General features: G+C 43.3%; 1 protein-coding gene across 6 annotated transcripts in view; it reads right to left on the reverse strand.

The window, feature by feature from the left end:
* The window catches only part of nlgn1 (neuroligin 1), a 222,747-nt gene that overhangs the window by 173,276 nt on the left and 27,195 nt on the right, over positions 1-22,276 (reverse strand). For 4 of the 6 annotated variants that reach the window (XM_057841073.1, XM_057841069.1, XM_057841074.1 and 1 more), the window contains exons 2-3: positions 18,186-18,219; positions 16,995-17,616 (exon numbers count right to left, since the gene is read on the reverse strand). In XM_057841073.1, coding sequence (XP_057697056.1) covers positions 16,995-17,520 — 526 coding nt within the window. In that variant the 5' untranslated portion in view covers positions 17,521-17,616; positions 18,186-18,219. Of the gene's footprint in view, positions 1-16,994; positions 17,617-18,185; positions 18,220-18,355; positions 18,452-22,276 lie in introns of all 6 variants that reach the window. The other 2 variants (XM_057841070.1, XM_057841071.1) reach the window with 2 other exon arrangements.

Here is a 22,276-nt window from a genome sequence, read left to right on the forward strand (position 1 = left end):
TGTTCAGTTGTTAGCCATCAAATGGAATTATAATAATAAGGGAGTGAGGGTAACTTGCATTTCCGGGATCTCTCGGACTCTTTACCCAATCAGTGCATTAATTTTATTGCCAATAGACTGAAGTAGAGAATAGGTACTGCCAAAATACCCCAAATATGGGCTTCACAAATGTCAATAAAAACATGACAACTGTCCCCTGAAGTGGGCTTCAAATGTGGGCCGGCAAACGCTTAAAGTGCTTGTGACACGAAAAAGCATGTTTATTTCATAATACACGCGGTATTTTATGCTCCTGAATGATATGGACCGCTTGGATGTGTGTGGAAGCGATCGCTATATTTATTTAGTTTTTTGAATCCCGCGCCAGGAAAATGAGTGACTTCCGGCTTCGGTCTCGCATTGAGGAGGAGGGCGCTGTGACGTGTACGGTAGAAGACGTCCTCTTCACGCTACAGTTACTGTTGTGTATGAGGACGAAGGATTCAGCTGATTTTGCGGATTAATACTTTTATTTTTTGCATCACGCCAGCCAAACGGCTGCAGAAAAATCATTCTGTATGCGGGAGAGGCGTATGCGCCTTTTTGGAGTTTCAAAAGGTTCCCATTCACCGTGGATATTTACTGTGGGACCATTGGACTTACAAGAAGTGAGTAAACATCTTGTTTTGTATTATGTCAAATACGAATACAGTGATTACAAAGTAAACACTATAAAATTCCTTTAAATAAAGGACTACTTACGTTTGATCATTGATAGGCATGTAAAAAGCTATCCTCACGCTCATTAGCAGTTAGCTGTTAGCACGTTAGCTACACAACAATTCCAGCCACCCTCCTCCAGGGAACGAACTGTAAATTGCTCTCCGCCGGGCGGTTTGCCGATCCGCAAAGAAACTCGACAACCGGGTCGTCATGTCAAATAATCCAGGCTAGTTATGTGTGATTTTCCACTTCGAAGACTTTGAAACATCCCTCGGTTCGGGTTAGCATGTCGGCTAGCTGTCACTCCTTCTGGTCTGTTTACATTCTCCGAAGCCGGGGAAGGGAAATGACATATGTCCGATTTAGGTGTCATAAAATATCGTTCGGCAGGTGTGACAGTAAAGGTAAAGTCGACTGTTTTGACCATTATGGAGTAATTTTGCCATGTCGTCTTGAATAAATGGATTTTTATTATTTTATATTCCATTTAGCACAAGTTATTTGTCATGACCATGCCATTTATTTAGCAATTGGGGAAAGTACTTGGGTAAAAAGAATATCCTGTAAAAATATTGAAGTAAAGAGACAGAAACAATGACATTTTGCCGCTCTCTTCGTCGCGTTTTCCTCGTTGTGAATAGTTCCCCCTCGACGGGCTGACTGGTCCTTCTCAAGCCATTTATATAGCTATTGGGGAAAAATACTTGGATAAAAAGAATATCCTGTAAAAATATTGAAGTAAAGAGACAGAAACAATGACATTTTGCCGCTCTCTTCGTCGCGTTTTCCTCATTGTGAATAGTTCCCCCTGGACGGGCTGACTGGTCCTTCTCAAGCAATTTATATAGCTATTGGGGAAAATACTTGGATAAAAAGAATATCCTGTAAAAATATTGGGAGTAGAGAGACTGAAACAATGACATTTTGCAGCTCTCTTCGTCTCGTTTTCCTCGTTCTGAACAATTCCCCCTCAATGGGCTGAATAGTAAAACCGATGAGCCTAGTCTACCGCTGACGTCATCCACCTGTTGGGGACGCTAAAGCCCTATAATTGTAGGCGTGGCTAACCGGCAGATTAAAAGACTAATTTCTCGTCATCTGCGCTTTGCTAAATTGTTGTATATGGTCGAATCGTCTCAAAATATGATTCTAATTCACATAATAATGCCATTTAAGACTTTTTTTCTGGTGTCGTATGCTCTTTAAGGTGACGTGACCTGCACTCTGTCCGGTTCCTCTATGACAACTTTTGCTTTCTCAGAGTCGGTTTTCCCACTATAAAAATTCCAGAACGTCCAACATTTGCCATCTCCTGTTGCAAAGCAGTATTTTGGGACAAAATATCGTCTGACAATATATCACGATACGATACGTCACAATACACACTTAGTTCAGGAATAAATGGGTCTACATGATTCTCTATATATAGACCAGACACTTCTAAATCGCATGGCTCATTAATATTTTAGTCAAATTGCTGTCTTATCTCTGCAGCTTCACCAGAAGTAGACACTGACCATTCAGTGGCCTCAAGATCAATATCCATTCACATGTAAGCAAAAGGACAGACCCTTCTTACTTACAATAGCTGGTCATTCAATCAAAGGTCCTTCAAACTCACGGTTTCAAAACGATACTAAAATTATCATACAAGAACAAACTAAATGGCTTAACTAGCAATTAATTAATTGGAACAGTAACGGAAGAAATAATTAGCACAGAACATGAATGTTGAGCCATATTAGTCATTGGCAAAGTTATGTTGTTTCGGTGTTGGTCACTCATTGTATTGGTTTGTTGTATTTTGGAAAGAAATTGGTTTGGTTTGTTTTGTTTGTTTTTTTTTTTTTTTTTTTAGAAAGATGGTGGCCCCTTTTTGTAGTTGATGGTACAGTAGCTGCAAATGGTGCACTAACCAAATGACACCTATCAGGTGTCTTTAAATGGAAGTGAGAAGCCAGTTTTGTTTTGGACACAGACGGGATAGCCACACAGTTTTGGAACCAAAGAGTGAAATTCAAGAATTTGGTCGAATTTGTGGAAAAGCAAGCGAGGATTGCACTAGTGCCCGTTTTTGGTGATCTCGTTGATTTAACTGCTGTCAATAAGGCACCCAAAATCACATCTGCAGCCCCAAAACAAAGGTTCAAACCGACCAGCAGAGGTAGCAGTTTTGCCACCACAGTGACCTCATCGCTAAGTGACTTTTCTCCTCCCAGTAACTCAATCAAAGGTCAGAAAATTGATCCCAGCACATCAGTTGCATTTTAAAAACCTTGCAAGTATTGCAATGGGGATCATACAATTGAATCATGTGGTGTGTTTAAACATATAGCCAACAAGGAAAAAGTTGAATTCCTCAAAATCCGTGGCTTGTGCTACGGGTGTCTGTTGAAAGGTCATATGAGTAACGATTGAGGTAAACGTGTGATATGTCCAAAGTGTCAATAGAAGCACCCGGGCATTTTACACACTGAAGTGGACAAGAAAGCTCAGCCGGAGAAGAAATCATACAGTAAAAAGCTACTGAGTCATCTGTGAGCAGCGCCTTGGTTTCTCTAGGACCACATAAACCTGCTGGGGCTGGTAGCAAAGAGTGCACACTTGCTGTCGTTCCTGTGCAAGTGAAGCTGTCAAGAGGAAGCTGTGTTATACAAACGTATGCTTTTTTAGACCCTGGAAGCTCTGCTCCGCAAACGCATAGAAAATGGAAATCCTCCTCAAAACTTTAGGTCTGGAAAGGCCTGTTACCAGTTACAGAATTTCTGGACTAGAAGTTGCTGGTCTTAACAGCAGCCATTTCGTGGATCTGACAAATATGGAAATGGCCATATTTGAAACATGTTGTGGTAAACAAAATCGACGCAGATGTGGAACTACTGATTGGAGTCAATACTCCAAAAGCACTTAAACTATGGCCCATCATAAAAAGCGATGGTAATGGACGATACGCAGTGGAGACTCTTCTTGGCTGGGTGGTTAAAGGTCCACTCGGTAACAGAACCACAAGCATGGACGGGCATGGCCGTCCGAATGTGAGCACCAATCGAATCTCTATTGAAAATTTGGAAGATATTTTGGTTAAGCAGTACAACCAGGAATTTGCAGAGCAGCATTATGATGAAAAAAAGGAGATGTCTGTGGAAGATAAACATTTTTTTGACATTGCATCTGCTTCTGCAACACTAAAAGATGGACATTATCACATTAAGCTACCCTTTCGCAAGAAAGATTTTAGCATGCCTAACAATCGGCAAATGGTAGAGCAGCGAGCAGCTCACCTCTTGAAAAAGTTCAGGAAGAACAAAGCATTTTTCAAAGAATACAAGGACTTCATGAACGACTTGATAGCGAAAGGACATGCTGAAGTAGTACCCACTGACCAGCTAGAGTGTGAAAATGGGACAGTGTGGTACATACAAAATCATGGTGTTTATCACCCAAGAAAGCACACACTTCGTGTTGTGTTTGACTGTGCTGCAACCTTTGGTGGAACTTTTTTTAACCAAGAGCTGCTGTAAGGGCCCAGCCTGACCAACACACTGCTGGGGGTTCTTCTGCGGTTTCGCCAGGGCCCCATCACACTGATGGCCGATATCGAAGGCATGTTTCACCAGGTGAAAGTGGCAAAAGAGGATGTTCACTTTCTGCGCTTTCTCTGGTGGCCTAATGGGGACCTCAGCCAAAAGGTCAAAGAGCACCGTATGACAATTCACCTTTTTGGAGCTGTGTCATCACCAAGTTGCGCCACATTCACCCTGCTTAAAATTGCCGATGACAATCAAACCCACTACCCACCAGAAGTGATTGACACCATAAGAAATAATTTTTATGTGGATGACTTGTCTCAAGGCTGTGAATACCGTGGAACAAGCTGTTGACCCATACAGAGGTGTGCGCCAAGGGTGGATTCAAGCTCACCAATTGGGTCAGTAATAACCGCAGCGTCCCTGCCTCAATCCCTGAGGAAGAAAAGGCAAAAGGGGTGAAAAAATTGGACTTGGACAGAGAACATCTGCCAATGAAGCGAGCTCTTGGAGCTCAATGGAATATTGAACGGGACACTTTTACATTTGGCATGGCGATCAAGCCACAACCAACAACCAGGCGTGGCATACTTTCAATTGTTAACTCTGTGTACGACCCACTAGGTTTCCTTGCACCCGTCACACTTATTGGCAAGCAAATTTTGCAAACATTATGCAAGATCAAGCTTAGCTGGGACGAAGAAGTCCCAGTGACAATCGCTCACAAGTGGCGGCAGTGGTTGGCTGAGCTGCAGAAGCTGGACAACTTTCACGTTGATAGATGTCTCACACCAAGTGGATTTGGGGAGATAAAAAATGCACAGCTACACCATTTCTGCGACGCCAGTGAAACTGGATATGGCACAGTGTCTTATCTTCGTCTGACAAACTACAACAATGACGTCCACTCTACTTTGATTATGGGAAAAGCAAGAAGTGCACCTCTAAAACAAATTACAATACCAAGATTGGAACTTGCTGCTGCAGTTCTCGCAGTCAAGGTGGACAGGATGCAGAGAACAGAGCTACCATTTATATGCAAAGATTCAGTCTTCTGGACAGACAGCACAACGGTTCTGAAGTATATCACAAATACTGTCTCAAGCTTTCAAACATTTGTGGCCAACAGAGTTACCATTATTCCAAGGTATCACAGTGGAGACACATCAGCTCAGGCCTCAATCCTGCAGATGATGTTTCATGTGGCCAGGGAGCAGCTGCCCTGCTTCTATCCAGAAGGTGGATAAAAGGTCCAGACTTCGTCTCGCAGCCAGAAGCACAGTGGCCTAGTCTGACACAGGACTTTGGGAAGATCGCTGACGACAATCCTGAAGTGAGAAAACAAATTGCTGGGTTCAGCACACTGGTGGTGGACGACAAGAGTGCCACAAAAAGGTTCATTGAACACTTCTCAAAATGGACTCGCCTAAAAAGAGCTGTGGCCTGGATCTTGAAATTTAGACAGCTTCTTCAGTTCTTGTGCCAGGAAAGAGCCAGAGTGCAAAAGGCAGTTTGGGCACAGGTGAATCATAATAACAAGTCACAAAGGATGGTGAATGACCACATGAAAAGGTTTAAAGGCAAGCTGACCATTCAAAGCTTAACAGAAGAAGCCGTGGTGCGCTACGAACCGATCCACAGCTTCGATGACGAAATAACTGCACTAAACAAAGTAACAACAGTCAAAAAGAGCAGCTGTATCTACAGACTTGACCCTGTGCTTGTTCATGGTGTGCTGAGGGTAGGAGGAAGATTAAGCAGATCTGCATTGCCTGAAGAGGTGAAGCATCCAACAGTCCTACCCAAAAATGGACATGTGCCTAAGCTTATACTCACCTACATCCCTGAGTTGACCGGACATGGCGGGAGAAATCACATGCTGTCCAGGCTTCGACACCAATATTGGATTCTGAAAGCAAACTCTTTGGCAAGAACCATAATTCAACAATGTCATGTTTGCCGTCGTCAGCGTGGTAAAATAGGGGAGCAGATGATGTCTGATCTGCCACTGGATCGCATCATACCAGACCTGCCTCCTTTCACACATGTCGGAATGGACTACTCCGGGCCCATTGAAGTGAAAAGAGGACGTGGTACAGTGAAAAGGTATGGGGTCCTTTTCACATGTCTGACCTGCCAAGCCACCCTCCTTTTGTCGACTTAATCCTCGTCGCAGTTTTCATTCCTTGCTGACTCCCGACGAACATTCATCTGAAGGTTGCGCAGCTTCCTAGAAGGTTGTATCGCCGTTCCGGTTGTGGACTCATGGCCTAGGGGATTGGCATCGCTAGGTCCTTCAGGCAACCAGGCTTGCACTGGGATCAATTCACTCAGTGCGTCCGTCAACTTTCACTGTAGTCGGGCTGACGACAACCACTTCATAAGGACTGTCCCAGCGATCACTGTCCTTCCTGGCACAATCAGAAGCTGCCAGCAGCGTACCAAAAGGAAACATCCTCGATATCGTTCCACTTCGAGTGTGGTCAGACACAGCGGCCGCCATCTACCCCAGCTATCCTCCACAACATCCAGACTTTAAGGTGTTTTCTGGGCAGGCGCGTTGTCCAGGTTCTAACCACATTGTAAAGCAGGACAGTGGCCAATCGACCAGTTCCATGTCGTTACAGAATTTGAAGAATTTGAAGTCAATTGTCTGTGCATTTACTGCCAACAGAGGATATGTCCTTGTGAGTTCTGTTTGCATTGGCTTTGTTGTTTTTTTGTTTTTGTTTGTTTTTTCCTAGCTAATTTATTTTTCAGATGTCTTATAAGTGCATTCCATGTTAATGAATCATCAAGCATTACACCTAATACCTTGTGTTCTCTAACACGTTCAATAGCCACCTGGTTTACTTGAATGTCTAGATGTTCTTGCAGTCCTTTTTTGCCAAATAGCATATATTTAGTTTTACTAAGGTTTAGTGACAGTTTATTGGCATTGAACCTTGTAGCTTGCCTAATTCCTCATTTACTTGTTGGGTCATTCTGTTTAGGTCGTTACCTGAGAAAAAGATATTGGTGTCGTCTGCAAAAAGCACCACTTTTAATATGCTGGATACCTTGTATATATAATTTATATATAGTAGAAACAATTTTGGTCCCAAGACAGAGCCTTGAGGTACTCCACATGTAACTTCAAGTTATTCCGACCTTTTCCAAATAATTGTCACATATTGATGCCTTTTAGATAGATAACTACGTATCCAGTCCAGAGCTATTCCTCTAATTCCCAGTCGCCCAATTTGTCAAATAATATATTATGATCTACTGTGTCAAATAGTTTTTTCTAATCCAAGAAAATTCCAACAGAATACTGTCCTTGATCAATCGCATCCGTAATAATTTCCATTGACTCTGTCAGCGCTTGTGCAGTTGAGTGGTCTTTTTCTAAAACCATACTGGCTATGATTTAGTAAGCTATGCTTTGATATGAACTTGTCAAGCCTTTTATTAAAAAGTTTTTCAAGGATCTTGGATAATTGTGGCAGAATGGAGATAGGCCTATAGTTGTTAAAAACATGTGCGTCCCCTCCTTTACATACGGGGACAACTTTCGCTATTTTCATTTCATTCGGAAATGTTCCAGTTTCAAAAGAAAGATTAAAAATATATGTTAAAGGCTGAAGAATGTCATCGATTATAAGTTTTATAAGCCTCATGTCCATGCCTTGCACGTCTGTCGAGGCTTTGTTTCCCAATGTCCCGACCAGATGCCTTATCTCAGTGTCCTTGACAGGGTGCAAAAATAAGGAGTGCAGGGCCCTTTGTTTGTTATTGTATTGTACATGTGGACTGCCGTTGAAATGGATTAATGAAAGCTTACCGTTCGATTTAAAAGAGCTGTTAAATTGATCATCACTGTAGCATTTGCACTCCTCCGGTCTGTTGACGTAAAAGTATTTATCAGGATCGAATATGTCGTTTGGTTCATTGGAACAATCTTCAAATTGGTCTTCCAACTGTAATTGTGATGAGAGCGTAGAGTCCGCTACTTGGGTCATGATCAGTTTGCATAAGCTGCCAGATCTTTGACTTGCTTGATAACTTTTGTTTTCTGGTCGTGTTTTGACGAAAATTCTGCAATCTGCGGTCCATGTACTCTCAATCTTTCCAGCTTTCTTCAGTTGACGCGCCTTTCTTGCTATTTCAGCGTTGCGGCGGCTTAGGCTACGTTCATACTACAGGTCTTAATGCATGAATCCGATTTTTTCGTGTTTTTCCGACTCGAGTGAGGCATTAACTTGACGGTCTGAACGTGAAAAGTCGCATAGAACTGGACCATTTCAAATCCGATCTGGGTCACTTTCGTATGCGGTTCAAATCCGATCTGGGCCACATTTTTCCAGACTGCCGCAGCGGTCTGTACTGTCCAGTCTCCGGAATCGGAATTCATGCACTAATTACGTCAGCAAACAGCAAGAGGCACGAAGGATGGCAGCGATGCAGGCATTAGCGCCTAGCTTGAACTCTGCTTTTAAGCACGAAGCGGGCTTGACCACAGTCATAAAAAAAATAAAATGAAGAAAAGGATAACCCTGTCAATTTTTTATTTTAATTCTGTGCGCCGAATGAGCAATCTTTCATTATTGCACACATGGCCGAGTCGGGGCAAACTGACGCACCCACGTCATTTCTCACACACAAGTCAAGGCTTATGTGTGTGCGTGTATGCGTTCTATCAGTCCATATAAACTTTGAAAATAAAACTAAACGTGGATTATTAATGTCTGTTATTTGTGTCTTTTTAACGGGCAAAATATGATAATCCCTGGAATGACGGATGACAGCCAACGTGTGGTCATTTGTTATGATGCTTCTGCGCATGCGGGTCGTCTTGCTCAGTGCGTGTCGGACTGCGAATTAGTGCGCATGCGTAATACTTGAATGGTCTCAATGGACAAAGGCAGTCTGAACGGGCATGCCAAAAAAACATGACAAAAAAATCGGATTTGTGCATTAAGACCTGTAGTATGAACGTGGCCTTTGATTCTCATTGAAGAATATGTTGGATCTTTTCAGGAGACGACCTTGTTTGAGGAGAGGTATCTTGTTCTTTTGATCAGTAAGCTTCATAAGTATCATTGGCGGTTTATTCCCTCGTGAAGCTAGCGGAAAGCATTGTTGAATGAATTGCTGTTCCACTCTTATTCCCAATTCTTGTAACTTGTCAGTCACCTGTTTTTCCACCGTTGCGTAGTTTGGTTCATGGTCACCCTGAAGAACTTGCGAATATGCGCGTGTTCTCACTTTGATACCAGTGATGAGGAGATCCTTTGCACGTCCACTTTGATCCAGATCCTCTGCCAAAGCTTCCAGTTTTTTGATACAATCATCTCTTTCATCGTCTTCTTCAGTTGCTCGTTTTCAGCCCGCAGCAATTGGAATTCCTTCAAGATGTCTTGATTCTGCTTCAAAATTTGCTCTAATTTTTGCATAGAAGATTTTAAATCTTCCATGGCTTCAGTATTGTCAGTCTTTTCTCCTCTTTTCGGTGCATTAGGCATTTTTGGGAGGTTTTCCCTTCCAGCTGGCGCCTGAGTTATCAAAGACAGATAACGGAGCTCAGGAAAATGCATCCTTCGCCTTCGAGTGTCTGTGAGTGATCATCATCAGAAGGTGCGTCTGAAATTTTATACCCCGATACGCTCGGCTACCTGGTAATCGAAAGCCGGCACAATGAACTTTGTAAGTCATTTATATACTCAGCGCTGCATTGCATGCTGGGTGGGAGGCATGAGGCACAGTAGCAGAAATGTTGTATGACAACAATGTTGACACCAGGGTAGCAGCAGAGGTTGTCTCTCTCCTAGGGGAAGTTAGTTCATGATGTTTAATTTCCTCTATGGCACTATTAAGTGGTGTTGAAGCCCAAGAGGCCAACACTGTTGAGAATTCGATGACTATTTGTTTAAGAAAATATGAATGCCCGTGTGTTCCTATGTGAACAAAATGCAACAAGTCCTATGATATGATATACAGTGGGGCAAATAAGTATTTAGTCAACCACTATATGTGCAAATTCTCCCACTTGAAAATATTAGAGAGGCCTGTAATTGTCAACATGGGTAAACCTCGACCATGAGAGACAGAATGTGGAAAAAAAACAGAAATCACATTGTTTGATTTTTAAAGAATTTATTTGCAAATCATGGTGGAAAATAAGTATTTGGTCAATACCAAAAGTTCATCTCAATACTTTTGTTATGTACCCTTTGTTGGCAATAACGGAGGCCAAACATTTTCTGTAACTCTTCACAAGCTTTTCACACACTGTTGCTGGTATTTTGGCCTATTCTTCCACGCAGATCTCCGTAGAGCAGTGATGTTTTAGGGCTGTCATTGGGCAACACGGACTTTCAACTACCTCCTCACCCCGTTGCGTCAAAATGATAATAAGAACGGTGAGCAAAAATCCCAGAACCACATCGAGGGACCTAGTGCATGACCTACAGAGCCCCTGCTGAAGAAAGTACACGTCCAGGCCCGTTTGCGGTTCGCTAGAGAGCATTTGGATGATCCAGAAGAGGACTGGGAGAATGTGTTATGGCCTGGACGAGGTTGAAAACAGGTGATTGTCATTCTGTATGCCTCCTCAGTTCTTTTTTCATTCCAGCATCTGATTCAGCTGGATGGGCGGGGCCGTTGCAACACACCTGTGGCGCATTTGGAGCGCTCATTATTTAAGGACTCCGGCCGCCGTCTGCGAGTGTCGGACTATTGCTTGTTTGCGTGTTACTTGCCTTGCTTACCGCTGTGTGCGCATCATCCTTCGAGCTTCCCGACGTTTCTACGGTTGTGTCCTGGTTTGATCATTTTTACTTTTATGTTCTTTTGGATCTTGTAGTTAGAATTTTGTACTGTTATATTCGCGTCTTATAGCGTGCTCCTTTAGTTGTACCTTTTCATACTCGCCTTTTTTGGCGTGCTCCCTTAGTTGTAAATTGGTATACTCGCAATTTTGGCGTGCTCCTTTTGTTGTACTTAGTAAATACAAACATTCACTATTTCTGTTTCATGGTCTGTGATTTGGATCCGCATCAACGGCTTGCCGTTCATAACAGTGATATCCAAGAAAGCTAAAGGTACAGAGCGGAGAACAAGTATTTGATACACTGCCAATGGGAAAACCCATTGACAGTGTATCAAATACTTGTTCTCCCCACTGTACCTTGGTGTCCCGCATGCTAATGGAAACAAAGGGTGGTCACAAGGAAGTCAGCCACAGTCAAACACTCCGTGAGAGTAATATATGTCCTGAAGAGTCAGCTGATTGGTAAGAAGATCCAGACTATCAACATCAACGTGTATGCACTACCAGTCATCAACTACCCAGCTGGGAACAGGTTAGAACAAACAAAGCGGTAAGGGGGAAGCCGAAGACTAATGAGTATCAACTTCCAAGTCCACAGCCAAGGATGAAACATCGAAAACCCTAGAATACATTGAGAAAACTGCCTCAAAAGATAAGCTGCAAAGTGAATGTCTCAACAGCAGAGACACAGTGAAAGTGTAGAAGAGCACTTTCAATTCTTGTCCCTCCAAGCACAACTTGGAGGGACAAGAATGTACCACCGGCAATTTAAAAAGTGGCTGACTTCAAGTAATCCAACCAGTGGCTGGAGTACGCTGGACTGACTGAAAGCACAGCGGCTCTTATCATGGCTGCACAAAATTCAATTCAATTCAATTTTATTTGTATAGGCCTATATCACAACAAGGTTGTCTCAAAGGGCTTTGCAGAGGCAATATGATACACAGTCAAAAACAGTAGATGAATTAAATAAAGTTCTAGTCCAAGTCCTGGGCATCCCTCATCCTTAGACCCTCCATGTCGGCAAGGAAAAACTCCAAAAACCCTTTGGAAAAAATAAGAAACCTTGGGGAAAACCACAGTCAGGAGAGATCCACTCCCAGGACAGATAGACAAGATGCACCAGGACTGCTAATGGGAATTAGCAGACGGCGTTACAGTTTATTGAAATGCAATAGAGTGAGGGAACAAGAGGAGGTCCATCTAGCCAGATGAGACGGGGGGTAACGAGGACCTCCATCCAGCCAGGGGTCCGGATAGTCAGAGGCTGCGGTTGAAAAATAGCCCCTCCCCAGAGGGGACGCCGGGTGACTAGTGATGAAGAGACTAGTCAACTAGATATTAAAATTAGAAAAGAGAAATAAAGTAAGACAAGTGGTAGGTAGAGTGAGAAAAAGGAGATAGGACTCAGTGGCTGTACTTCCCCCAACATTATAGCTTCTAATGCAGCCTAGACTGAACTGTGAGTCTAGTCCGATTTCAACTAGCCTGAGCATAAGCTTTGTCGAATTGGAATATTTTTAGTCTAAACTTAAATATAGACTTTGTCGGCTTCTTTAATATTAGCTGGAAGCTGATTCCATAAGACAGGAGCTTGGTAGCTAAAGGCTCTAGCGTCTACAGTACTTTTAGAAAAAGTAAATAGGCCCTAAGACAAGGGTCGTAGAGACGAAGATGTACCAGAGCAGAACAGACCCGAGGTGCAGGCTCTAGAGACAGTCCAGCACATCGTAGCAGGGTGTAAGACGCTAGGTGGATCAGCATACATGGAGAGGCACAACAAGCAGCTATAGAAATACAGTATATAGGAACATCTTTTACCGGTGTCGAACAGAAGTGCCCAGTTCCCAATGGGCCACGCTTAGAAAACAAGGCCAAGGTTCTGTGGGACCTAAGCTTCCAGACTAACAAACAGCTCAAGGCTGTATATCATGATGGTGGACCAAGAGCAGAAGGAAGTGACTGATTGATGTGGTGTTACCAGCTGTTCAAGGAGAAGGAACATGAGAAGGTGGAGAAGTACCAAGGGCTGACAAAGCATAAAGAACGGATGTGGGGGATGAAGGCTAGCGTTGTTCCCGTGGTAGTGGGAGCACTCGGGCCAGTAACCTCCAAACTGGGAGAGTGCCTCCAGCAGATCCCAGGAACAACATCTGAATACTCAGGCCATAAGAGTGCAGATCTAGGAACAGCTACTGCGAAGATACTACGTAGAACCCTCAAACTCCCTGGCCTCCCGAGCTTGACAATGACACTGATACCACCCCACAATGGTGAGTGGGACATTTTTTAAAATACAGTATAGACAGTATACTGTTGAAAGAAGAGTATTTTTATAGATTCTTTACATACTGTATGTAATTATATACAGTACATGCAATTATGTGGGTTTTGACCATTTTTTTTAAATTGCGCAAATACGTGTGAGGGTATTGGCAGGGAATTAATTGCAGTTTGTGCAGTCATTATTAAACACTTCCTCTCTTCATTTAAACTCTTTAATGTCTTTCGAATTTTCTTGGATGACTTTCCCTTTTTTTTTTCCATGTCTCCCTCCTCCAATACACCTGAATTAAATGATCCACTCATCAGCAAGCTCTCCCGGATCCTGATAGTTTTGAACCATGGACCAGACTGTTTCACAAGAGGAAGTCGTACTAAGATTGTGACAGCTACATTAGCTTCTCATGTTAACCGCTATCTTGCATTGATTGTTTGACTGCCATGTGCCTGTCACTTGTGAGAACGAGGTAGTAGTATGTAAAAAGTGGTAACAGTAATTTCGTTACTTACGATTGAGCATCTGAAATAATTTTTTTTTCTCTTTTTTTTCATATAATTGACAGTAACAGTTAAAATTCGTTAAACTATTTCTCAAAATACGAAGCCCCAAATGGAATAGCAGGGGAAAAAAAATTATAACTAATAATGTTTCTGGTTTAGATGAGTAACTTTCTTGTTGGTAAATGGTGTTACACTTATATAGCGCTTTTCCACCTTTCAAGGCGCTCAAAGCGCTTTACACTATCTCACCATCCACCTACTGGTGACGCAGCACCAGGAGCAACGTGGGGTTCAGTGTCTTGCTGAGGGACACTTAGATGAGTTCATCAGGGCGAAGAATCGAACCCACAACCTCCAGGTTTGGGGGGACAACTACTCTACCACTGAGCCACGCCACCCCACGCTTGTTGGACGAGAACATCTCTCATTTGGCCAAGTTACTTTCTTGCTTGGATGAGTAACTTTATTGTCTAGATGAGAAAGCTCTTTTACCTAATCTGCCAACAAAATGTACAAACAAATGAGCAAAGGAGCATTAGATTTCTTTTTCATGGGGGCACAGTTATTGTAACCAATATTTTATTTGCTCCAGGCTTAAACGGTAGCTCCATCGCTACTGGCAGGGTATTGGAATATTTTTTCTCATGAACAAGAGGCAGACCATATTTAAATACTATATATAGATTTTTTTTTTCTCCAGAGAAAAGGTGCAACGTGAAACTGCAGGAGTAAGTAGTCTTGGGGCTTTTCTTTGCCAAGGTGGCCATGATGTGCTACTCTACGGTGTTAGATTCATGCCACAATTCCAAGTGCATATTGTAAAATACCGTGTGCATAAAATGTGTTTGAAGCGCACGAGTACATGTTCGTGTATGTGCACGAATGCGTGTTTTAGGTATAAATTCACAATTATCTTTTAGGTAAAATGTTATTTTCTGCTCTTCCTTCTCGCTTTTTGCTCACATGTGACCAGGTTTTCACCTGCGTGTGATATGCACTTTACTCGCGAAGGCGCACCCTCATTTCATGTTACAAGTCTGCCACTATTCTCAACCAATCAGGAGTCGGGTTGCAGGGTGGATTATTATTGGTTGTTTACTGTCCATTCATACATTGAGATGGGAATAAATGTGAGCATTTAATTATACACAAAAAAACCTATGGGAACAAAATCTGTGAATTTTAAGTCTTACATGCTGATATGCACGTGACGGGATATTTTCCACTTGCTGGTCACTTGACAAACTTGTCATGATTCGAGTGTTCACTGTTATTTCACGCCACCTTTTAAAGTTGTACACGAATACTAACTACATCACTTGTTTACAATGCTGAAATTAGCACCACCATTATTGTCTCTTCTATTTGCCTCCCCGTTACACTTTATTTAAAAGGCTACAGTTGTGGTATTTCACCTGTGGGTAGCAATGTTTGCATGTGTAAAAATGTTTGCTGCATACAATTATTCTAACCTGGTTTATCCATGTTTCCTGGCTGTCTCACGCTCTTTTTTCAAATGAGAAGGTTGTCACTTTGCTTGACAAAATTGTAGGACCAATTCAATGATTTTGATGGAGGCAGGAGACATAGGTTAGGTTCATACTGCAGGTCTTAATGCACGAATCTTTTTTTTTTTTCGTGTTTTTATGACTCGAGTGGGGCATCAACTTGACGGTCTGAACGGGACAAGTCGCATAGAAGTGGACCATTTCAAATCCGATCCGGGTCACTTTCATATGTGGTTTTAATCACATCTGGGCCACATTTTTCCAGACTGTCGCGGCATTCTGAGCTGTCAAGTCTTCCAAATCGGAATTCACACAGCAATTACGTCATCAAAGAGCGAGAGCGACAGGGCGCTACAGTAGCTGTGCGTTATTAGCGCCTAGCTTGCCTTGAACATGGCTTTTGGGGAAGGGTCCGGCTTGACAACAGTCATAAATAAATAAAAATGGGCTGAAGACAAGCTTGAGAATGCTCAGTTCTCTCTCTGCTCTATATGAGCAATATTTCAAGATTGCGTACACGGCCGGGAGTCGGGGCAAACTGTTTGTATGTGTGTGTGACATGCATGGACAGTGCTTGCATGCTATCGATCCATATAAACTTTGAATATAAGCCTAAACGGGGATTATTTATGTCTGTTATTTGTTTCCTCTTTTTGGAAATCAAAATATGACCTCCCTGGAATGACGGATGACAGACAACATGTGTAGTCATTTGTTTTGATGCTTCTGCGCATGCGTGTCGGACTGTGAATTAGTGCGCATGCGTAATACTTGATCGGGCTCAATGGACAAAGGCAGTTCGAACGGGCACGCCAAAAAAAAAAAAAAAAAACATATGACAAAAAATCGGATTTGTGCATTAAGATCTGTAGTATGAACCTAGCCATAAAGAAAATAGAAAGAAAGCAGCAAGCTTTTACGGTGCAACACGGTGAAAGACAGGAGTGTGACAGTGTATCTAACTAACTTGGCACACTCAAATTTTGCCCCTCCATTCTTCCATTCCATTCCATTCCATTACTGGAAGAAAATTATCGTTCTGCACACATTTTGGTGGCTAATTAGCTGAAAGAGGTTTCTCATAACCAGAAAGTGACTTAGGGGTTAGAGCAGGGGTCTGGGTGCTGGTTTTTGTCCCTTACGATCAAGCACAGATAGTTAAACCGAGGAAGTTCCTGCTGAAACAAGCAGCACCTGACTGCAATCAACTGATTACACTTGTAAAACAGCATATTTAGTTTTGTTTGAATGAAATCCAACACCCACTGCGGCCCGACGTGGAATAGTTTGGAGAACCCTGGGTTAGAGGCTCTGTATCATGAAAATGTTTACTTTTGAAAAAGAAAAAAACATGTTTTTCACCCCTCCTTATTTGGCAAATTGTTGATGATTGAAAAGTGAGGCAAAGATGGTGGGAAAAAAAAGACATTTGAAATAAAAATTTGTCCCAGCACTCATACAGTTATACGCTAATACCTTGCATGCTTATTAATTATACTCAACATGCAATCTAGAAAGACAAACAAATTGCGAGCATACAGGCATACACACACAACACACGGCTTAACTCATGAGTAGGTTGCAAATTCATTTTAATGATACCCCTTACTTTTGCCCTCCCCCTCCCTCCTCCAATAAAAATAACCCACCACTTCCACTCACCATCTTCTGTGGGGACATAGATGTTAAGGTAAAGGCAGTCCTCGCTCTGGTCCTGGACATATGCGGATACAAAGTCAATACTGTTGGTGAACCACACTGGAAGCATTACATCAGGAAGGCGGCCCTCCACAATGTTCTGGGGGCACACTGGGGCAAAGTGTGTTGCGTTGCGGATATCCGACCATGGCACAGACGGTTCAGGTGGCTGAAAGCGGTGCTCGCCTGTGGGCGGGGCAGCAAATGGGACGCCAAGAAACTGTACTACAGGGCCCAAAATGTCATTGTTCAACTCCTTTTTGATTCCACGGAGCTTGCCGTTGGTGGTAGTGACCACTGGGTTATTTTCATCAAGTTTCTCAGCCTTTACAGCCGACATGCTTATGATCAGGAGACCAAGCCATAGAAAAGCCCACCATTTGCCAGTGCCTGTGTGACATTCCAAACCCATGTATGTCATTTCCTTGCAGCATGTATAAGGCTGACGCACAAAACGTTCAGTCCACAGATGTTTCCGCCATGTAACCATAACTTGAGTCCAAGATGTGAAGTGGTTTCCTTTTTTTCAGGCAGATGATTCAATACGACAATTCAGAATATGAACAAGGAATGTTTCATCCAAGCCCTGCAAAACAAAACAAAAAAAAAGATAAGATAAAATAAATAATAAAGATAAAGTAAGAAATGTGCTACAATTAGTACTCAAGACAATACATGAGGGGAGGTTATATGCAGTTATAACTTTTAACTGTCAATATTTTAATATTTGCAATTGTTCATAATATCTTTTAAAAGACAAAAGTTGAGTAATTTTTGTTCAGAATCTTTTAAAAGTAAGAAGAAAAAAGTTATGTAATTTAAATGGAAAGACAGCACATTTATCTCTCAGCGGAAAGAATCCTTTATCCTGCCTTATCTTCCTCAAAAATAAAAGTGAACAAATACAGTATTTATTTTGCCCACGTTTCTTATTTTTAACTTCGAACGGATCCACATGGGCTCACGTTTGGGTGGGAATAAATGAAAAACCTGCCCGTAGGCTTTATTTAAGTATGCCAGATCACATTAAAAGCAAAAAGTTGATACTTAACACAATGAATGACACAAGAGTGACACCTCTGTGTCACTGGGACTACACAAGTACGTGTGGGAGAAAAAGGCGTCGTTTTCGGGCACGTTATATGCACGCCTCACCTTCACTTCAGCATCAGCGGGGCTCCGCTTGTGCCTGCAGGGAGAAGAGCATCATTTTTAGGCACATTCCAAATACCACTGAACACACAATGAATTCTACATTTAAAAGCGGGCAGGCAAATATGTACTTAATGTACATTGGCAAGGATATCTCCCCCATTTGTCATCACCTCATCGTGTTTGGGGGGGTTATGTCTCAATGATCCTAGGAGCTGTGTTGTCTGGGACTTTGTGCCACAGGTAGGGTCATCCGTGGCAAACAGGTCCTAGATCAGGGAGCAGACAAACAATGGCTCAAAAAACCTTAGGTGACGAGTATCAACCATAAACTGTGCTTTTTGAGGGTTTGCTGGGAACGCCTGACAGAGTCCCCTGTCCAAAGGAGTTTCAAATCCCATCTCGTGACATTGAGACCGAGTGGACCGTGCTCTGCGCCTCTATTGCTGAGGTGGTCGATCTGAGCTGCGGCCGTAAGGTGGTCGTTGCCTGTCGTGGCGGCAATCCCCAAGCTGAAGGAGTCCTATCGCACCTTTTTGGCCTGCGGCACTCCAGAGGCAGCTGATGGGCACCGGCTGGCCAAGCGACATGCGGCTCTGGTGGTCACTCAGCCAAAAACCTGGGCATAGGAGGAGTTTGGGGAGGCCATGGAGAACGACTTCAAGACAGCTTCAAAGAAATTATGGTCCACCATCCGGTGTCTCAGGGGGGTAAATCAGTTCACCACCAACACTGTGTATAGTGTGGATGGGGTGTTGCTGACTGACCTGAAATGTTGTGAGTCGGTGGGCCCAATACTTTGAAAATCTCAACTCCACCAACACGCCTTCCCATGAGGAAGAAGAGCCTGGATTCTGAGGCGGGTCCGCTTATCTCTGAGGTTAAAGTCACTGAGGTGGTTGAAAAGTTCCTCGGTGCCAAAGCTCAGGGGCTGAATGAGCGTTTCTAAAGGCTCTGGATGTTGTGGGGTTGTCTTGATTGACATGTCTCTGCAACATCGCGTGGATATCGGGGACGGTGCCCCTGGATTGGCTGACTGGGGTGGTGGTCCGGAGGGTGTGTTCCAATAATAGGTGGATCTACACCTCTACTCAGGGGTACTGAAGAGACGGGTCAGTTCGGAAGTCGAATCTACCTTCAACTCTCACTCGAGTGGTTCACAGATGAGTCTGATACAGTAGGGATAAGAAGCAGCACCTCTAAATCTGAGACAATGGTCCTCAGTTGGGAAATGATAGAATGCCCTCTCGGCATCAGGGATGAGGTCCTTCCTCAAGTCGAGGAGTTTAGGTATCTCGGGGTCTTGTTCAAGAGTAACAGGAATAGGAGATCAACAGACCGATCGGTGCGGCGTCTGCAGTAATGCTGACTCAGAATCGATCTGTCATAGTAAATGAGCCAAAAGGCGAACTTCTGTATTAAGCGGCCGATCTACATTTCTACCCTCACCTATGGTCACGAGCTGTGGGTCAAGATCCCGGAAACAAGTGGCCAAAATTAGTTTCCTCCGTAGGGATAAATAAGATAAAGAGCTGGGTCATCCAGAAGGGGCTCGGAGTAGAGCCACTGCTCCTGCACATTGAGATGAGCCAGATGAGGTGGCTCGGGCATATGATTAAGACACCTCCGGATCCCTCCCTGGTGAGGTGTTCTGGATGTCACACTGGGAGGAGGTCGCTGGACTGACCCAGGACACGTTGGACTGACCTCCTGGCTCGCCTGGGAATGCCTTGGGATCCTCCAAGAAGTGCTGGATGAAGTGGCTTGGGAGAGGGTACTCTGGGCTTCCCTGGTGAAGCTGCTGCCCCTGCGACCCGACCTCAGATACAGTGTATCACAAAAGTGAGTACATCCCTCGCATTTCTACAGATATTTAAGTATATCTTTTCATGGGACAACAAAAGTGAGTACATCCCTCGCATTTCTACAGATATTTAAGTATATCTTTTCATGGGACAACACTGACAAAATGACACTTTGACACAATGAAAAGTAGTCTGTGTGCAGCTTATATAATAAAGTTAATTTATTTTCCCCTCAAAATAACTCAAAATATAGCCATTAATATCTAAACCCCTGGAAATAACTACGTACTACAAAACTACGTACATCCCTAAATGTCCAAATTGAGTACTGCTTATCATTTTCCCTCCAAAATATCATGTGACTCGTTACAGGAGTGCTGTCAGCATAGCTGCAGAGATTGAAGAGGTGGGGGGCAGCCTGTTAGTGCTCAGACCATAAGCCGCACTCTACATCAAATTGGTGTGCATGGCTGTCACCCCAGGAGGAAGCCTCTTCTGAAGACGGTATCACAAGAAAGCCCACCCGTCTCATCAGACCATAGGACATGGTTCCAGTAATCCATGTGCTTTGTTGACATGTCTTCGGTAAACTGTTTATGGGCTTTCTTCCTGTAATCTATATGTTGATGCCTTTTCCCAAAAAGCTCTACTTTCGTCTCACCTGACCAGAGAACATTCTTCTAAAACGTTTTTGGCCTTCTCATGTAAGTTTTGGCAAACTCCAGCCTGACTTTTTTATGTTCTGGGTCAGAAGTGGGGTTTTCCTGGGCATCCTATCATTGAGTCCCTTTTCATTGAGATGCCGATGAATAGTACGGGTTCACACTGTTGTACCCTCGGACTGCAGGACAGCTTGAACTTGTTTGGATGTTAATCGGCGCCACTCAAAACTAGGCTGTCAGGGAATAATTTTGAAGTCCATAGCTTTTTGGCTATGCCATGTAAATCGGCTACAGTTGTGCTGGGGCTCTCCTGGTTAAAAGTGCACAGCCCTAATATTGACTGGACCAAAACACAAATAGTAACATGGAGTACATTTTGTTTTACGAACTGCTTGCGTTCTGCAAGTTTACTTCCCAGTCAAGCGGAGGCGCACACCAGTTGATTTGGTGAATGTTCTGGCCGAATATCTTGACCTCCAACAAGTTTTCAGCAAAGAGCATGCTAAGACACTGCCACCGCACCGTCCGTCAATTGTGCGATTGAATTGTTGCCTAACGCCCCACTACCTAGCTCTAGATTATACCAAGTCTCTAAACCAAAACAAGAGGCAATGAGAGAATACATCTCCTCTTCCTTGGCTACTGGCCTTATTCGCCCTTCATCTTCTCCTTTGGGGGCAGGGTTTTTCTTCGTCGGCAAAAAAGATTGGGCTCTTAGACCATGCATCGACTACCAGGGTCTCAACGAGATTACTATTAAAAACAAATACCCGCTGCCATTATTAGATTAGGCTTTCGCCCCATTAAAATCAGCCACCATATTCACAAAATTTGATTTGCGCAGTGCTTACCACTTGGTCAGGATTCATGAGGGAGATGAGTGGAAAACCGCTTTTAAAATCCCGCTCGGGCATTTTAAGTACCTTGTTGATGGGATAAATATACCCGGAATATATGCCCCGGGTTGAATTAGCATTATTGCATTGTATTGAATTAGCATTATTTCTCTTAGTTCCCTTAGTGACCGTGATGTATGACTTTGCTTCCTCGCCTCTTTGACGTATCTGTGACGCGTGATTACAAAGTATGACTTTGCTTCCTCGCCACTTTGACGTATGTGTAACAAGGGGCGAGTAGCGCGTCCTCATTTGAGAAAAGGGACGGACATCTCTTGTAAAAAGGGGCGTGTAGCTCGTCATAAGGGACTGACATCTCTGACCTCATTCCTGTCGTCATGCATCCTATATAAGCCGAGGACATTTTCCTCTCCAGTAGGGGTTTTTGTAGCTGCAAAACGCTGAACCCTGCTTTAGCCTTGCTGGAGACCCAAGAGTTAACTACACCTGTATTCCTCTGCAACTCTACTGAGCGTAGGCTCTCTGCCCGATTATCAATCGGTAAGAGTTTTGACTGTTCTTGTGTGCTTTAACAGTAGCGCGGGGATTTTAGAAGCAATCTAGCGCTGGCGTCATTGTTCTTGTTTTCTTCCTTTTTCTACATTAAACATTGTATTATTTGCAAAAGTGTCCCTTTTACTGACTCGCTGCGAACCCGGAAATCTCGTAAAACATTTTGGAGTTGTCGGCAGGATAGGGATTGTGGGATTGTGTTAATACTAAGTGAGCCG

The sequence above is a fragment of the Corythoichthys intestinalis genome, chromosome 7 (genome assembly GCF_030265065.1).
Source record: "Corythoichthys intestinalis isolate RoL2023-P3 chromosome 7, ASM3026506v1, whole genome shotgun sequence".
NCBI lineage: Eukaryota > Metazoa > Chordata > Actinopteri > Syngnathiformes > Syngnathidae > Corythoichthys > Corythoichthys intestinalis.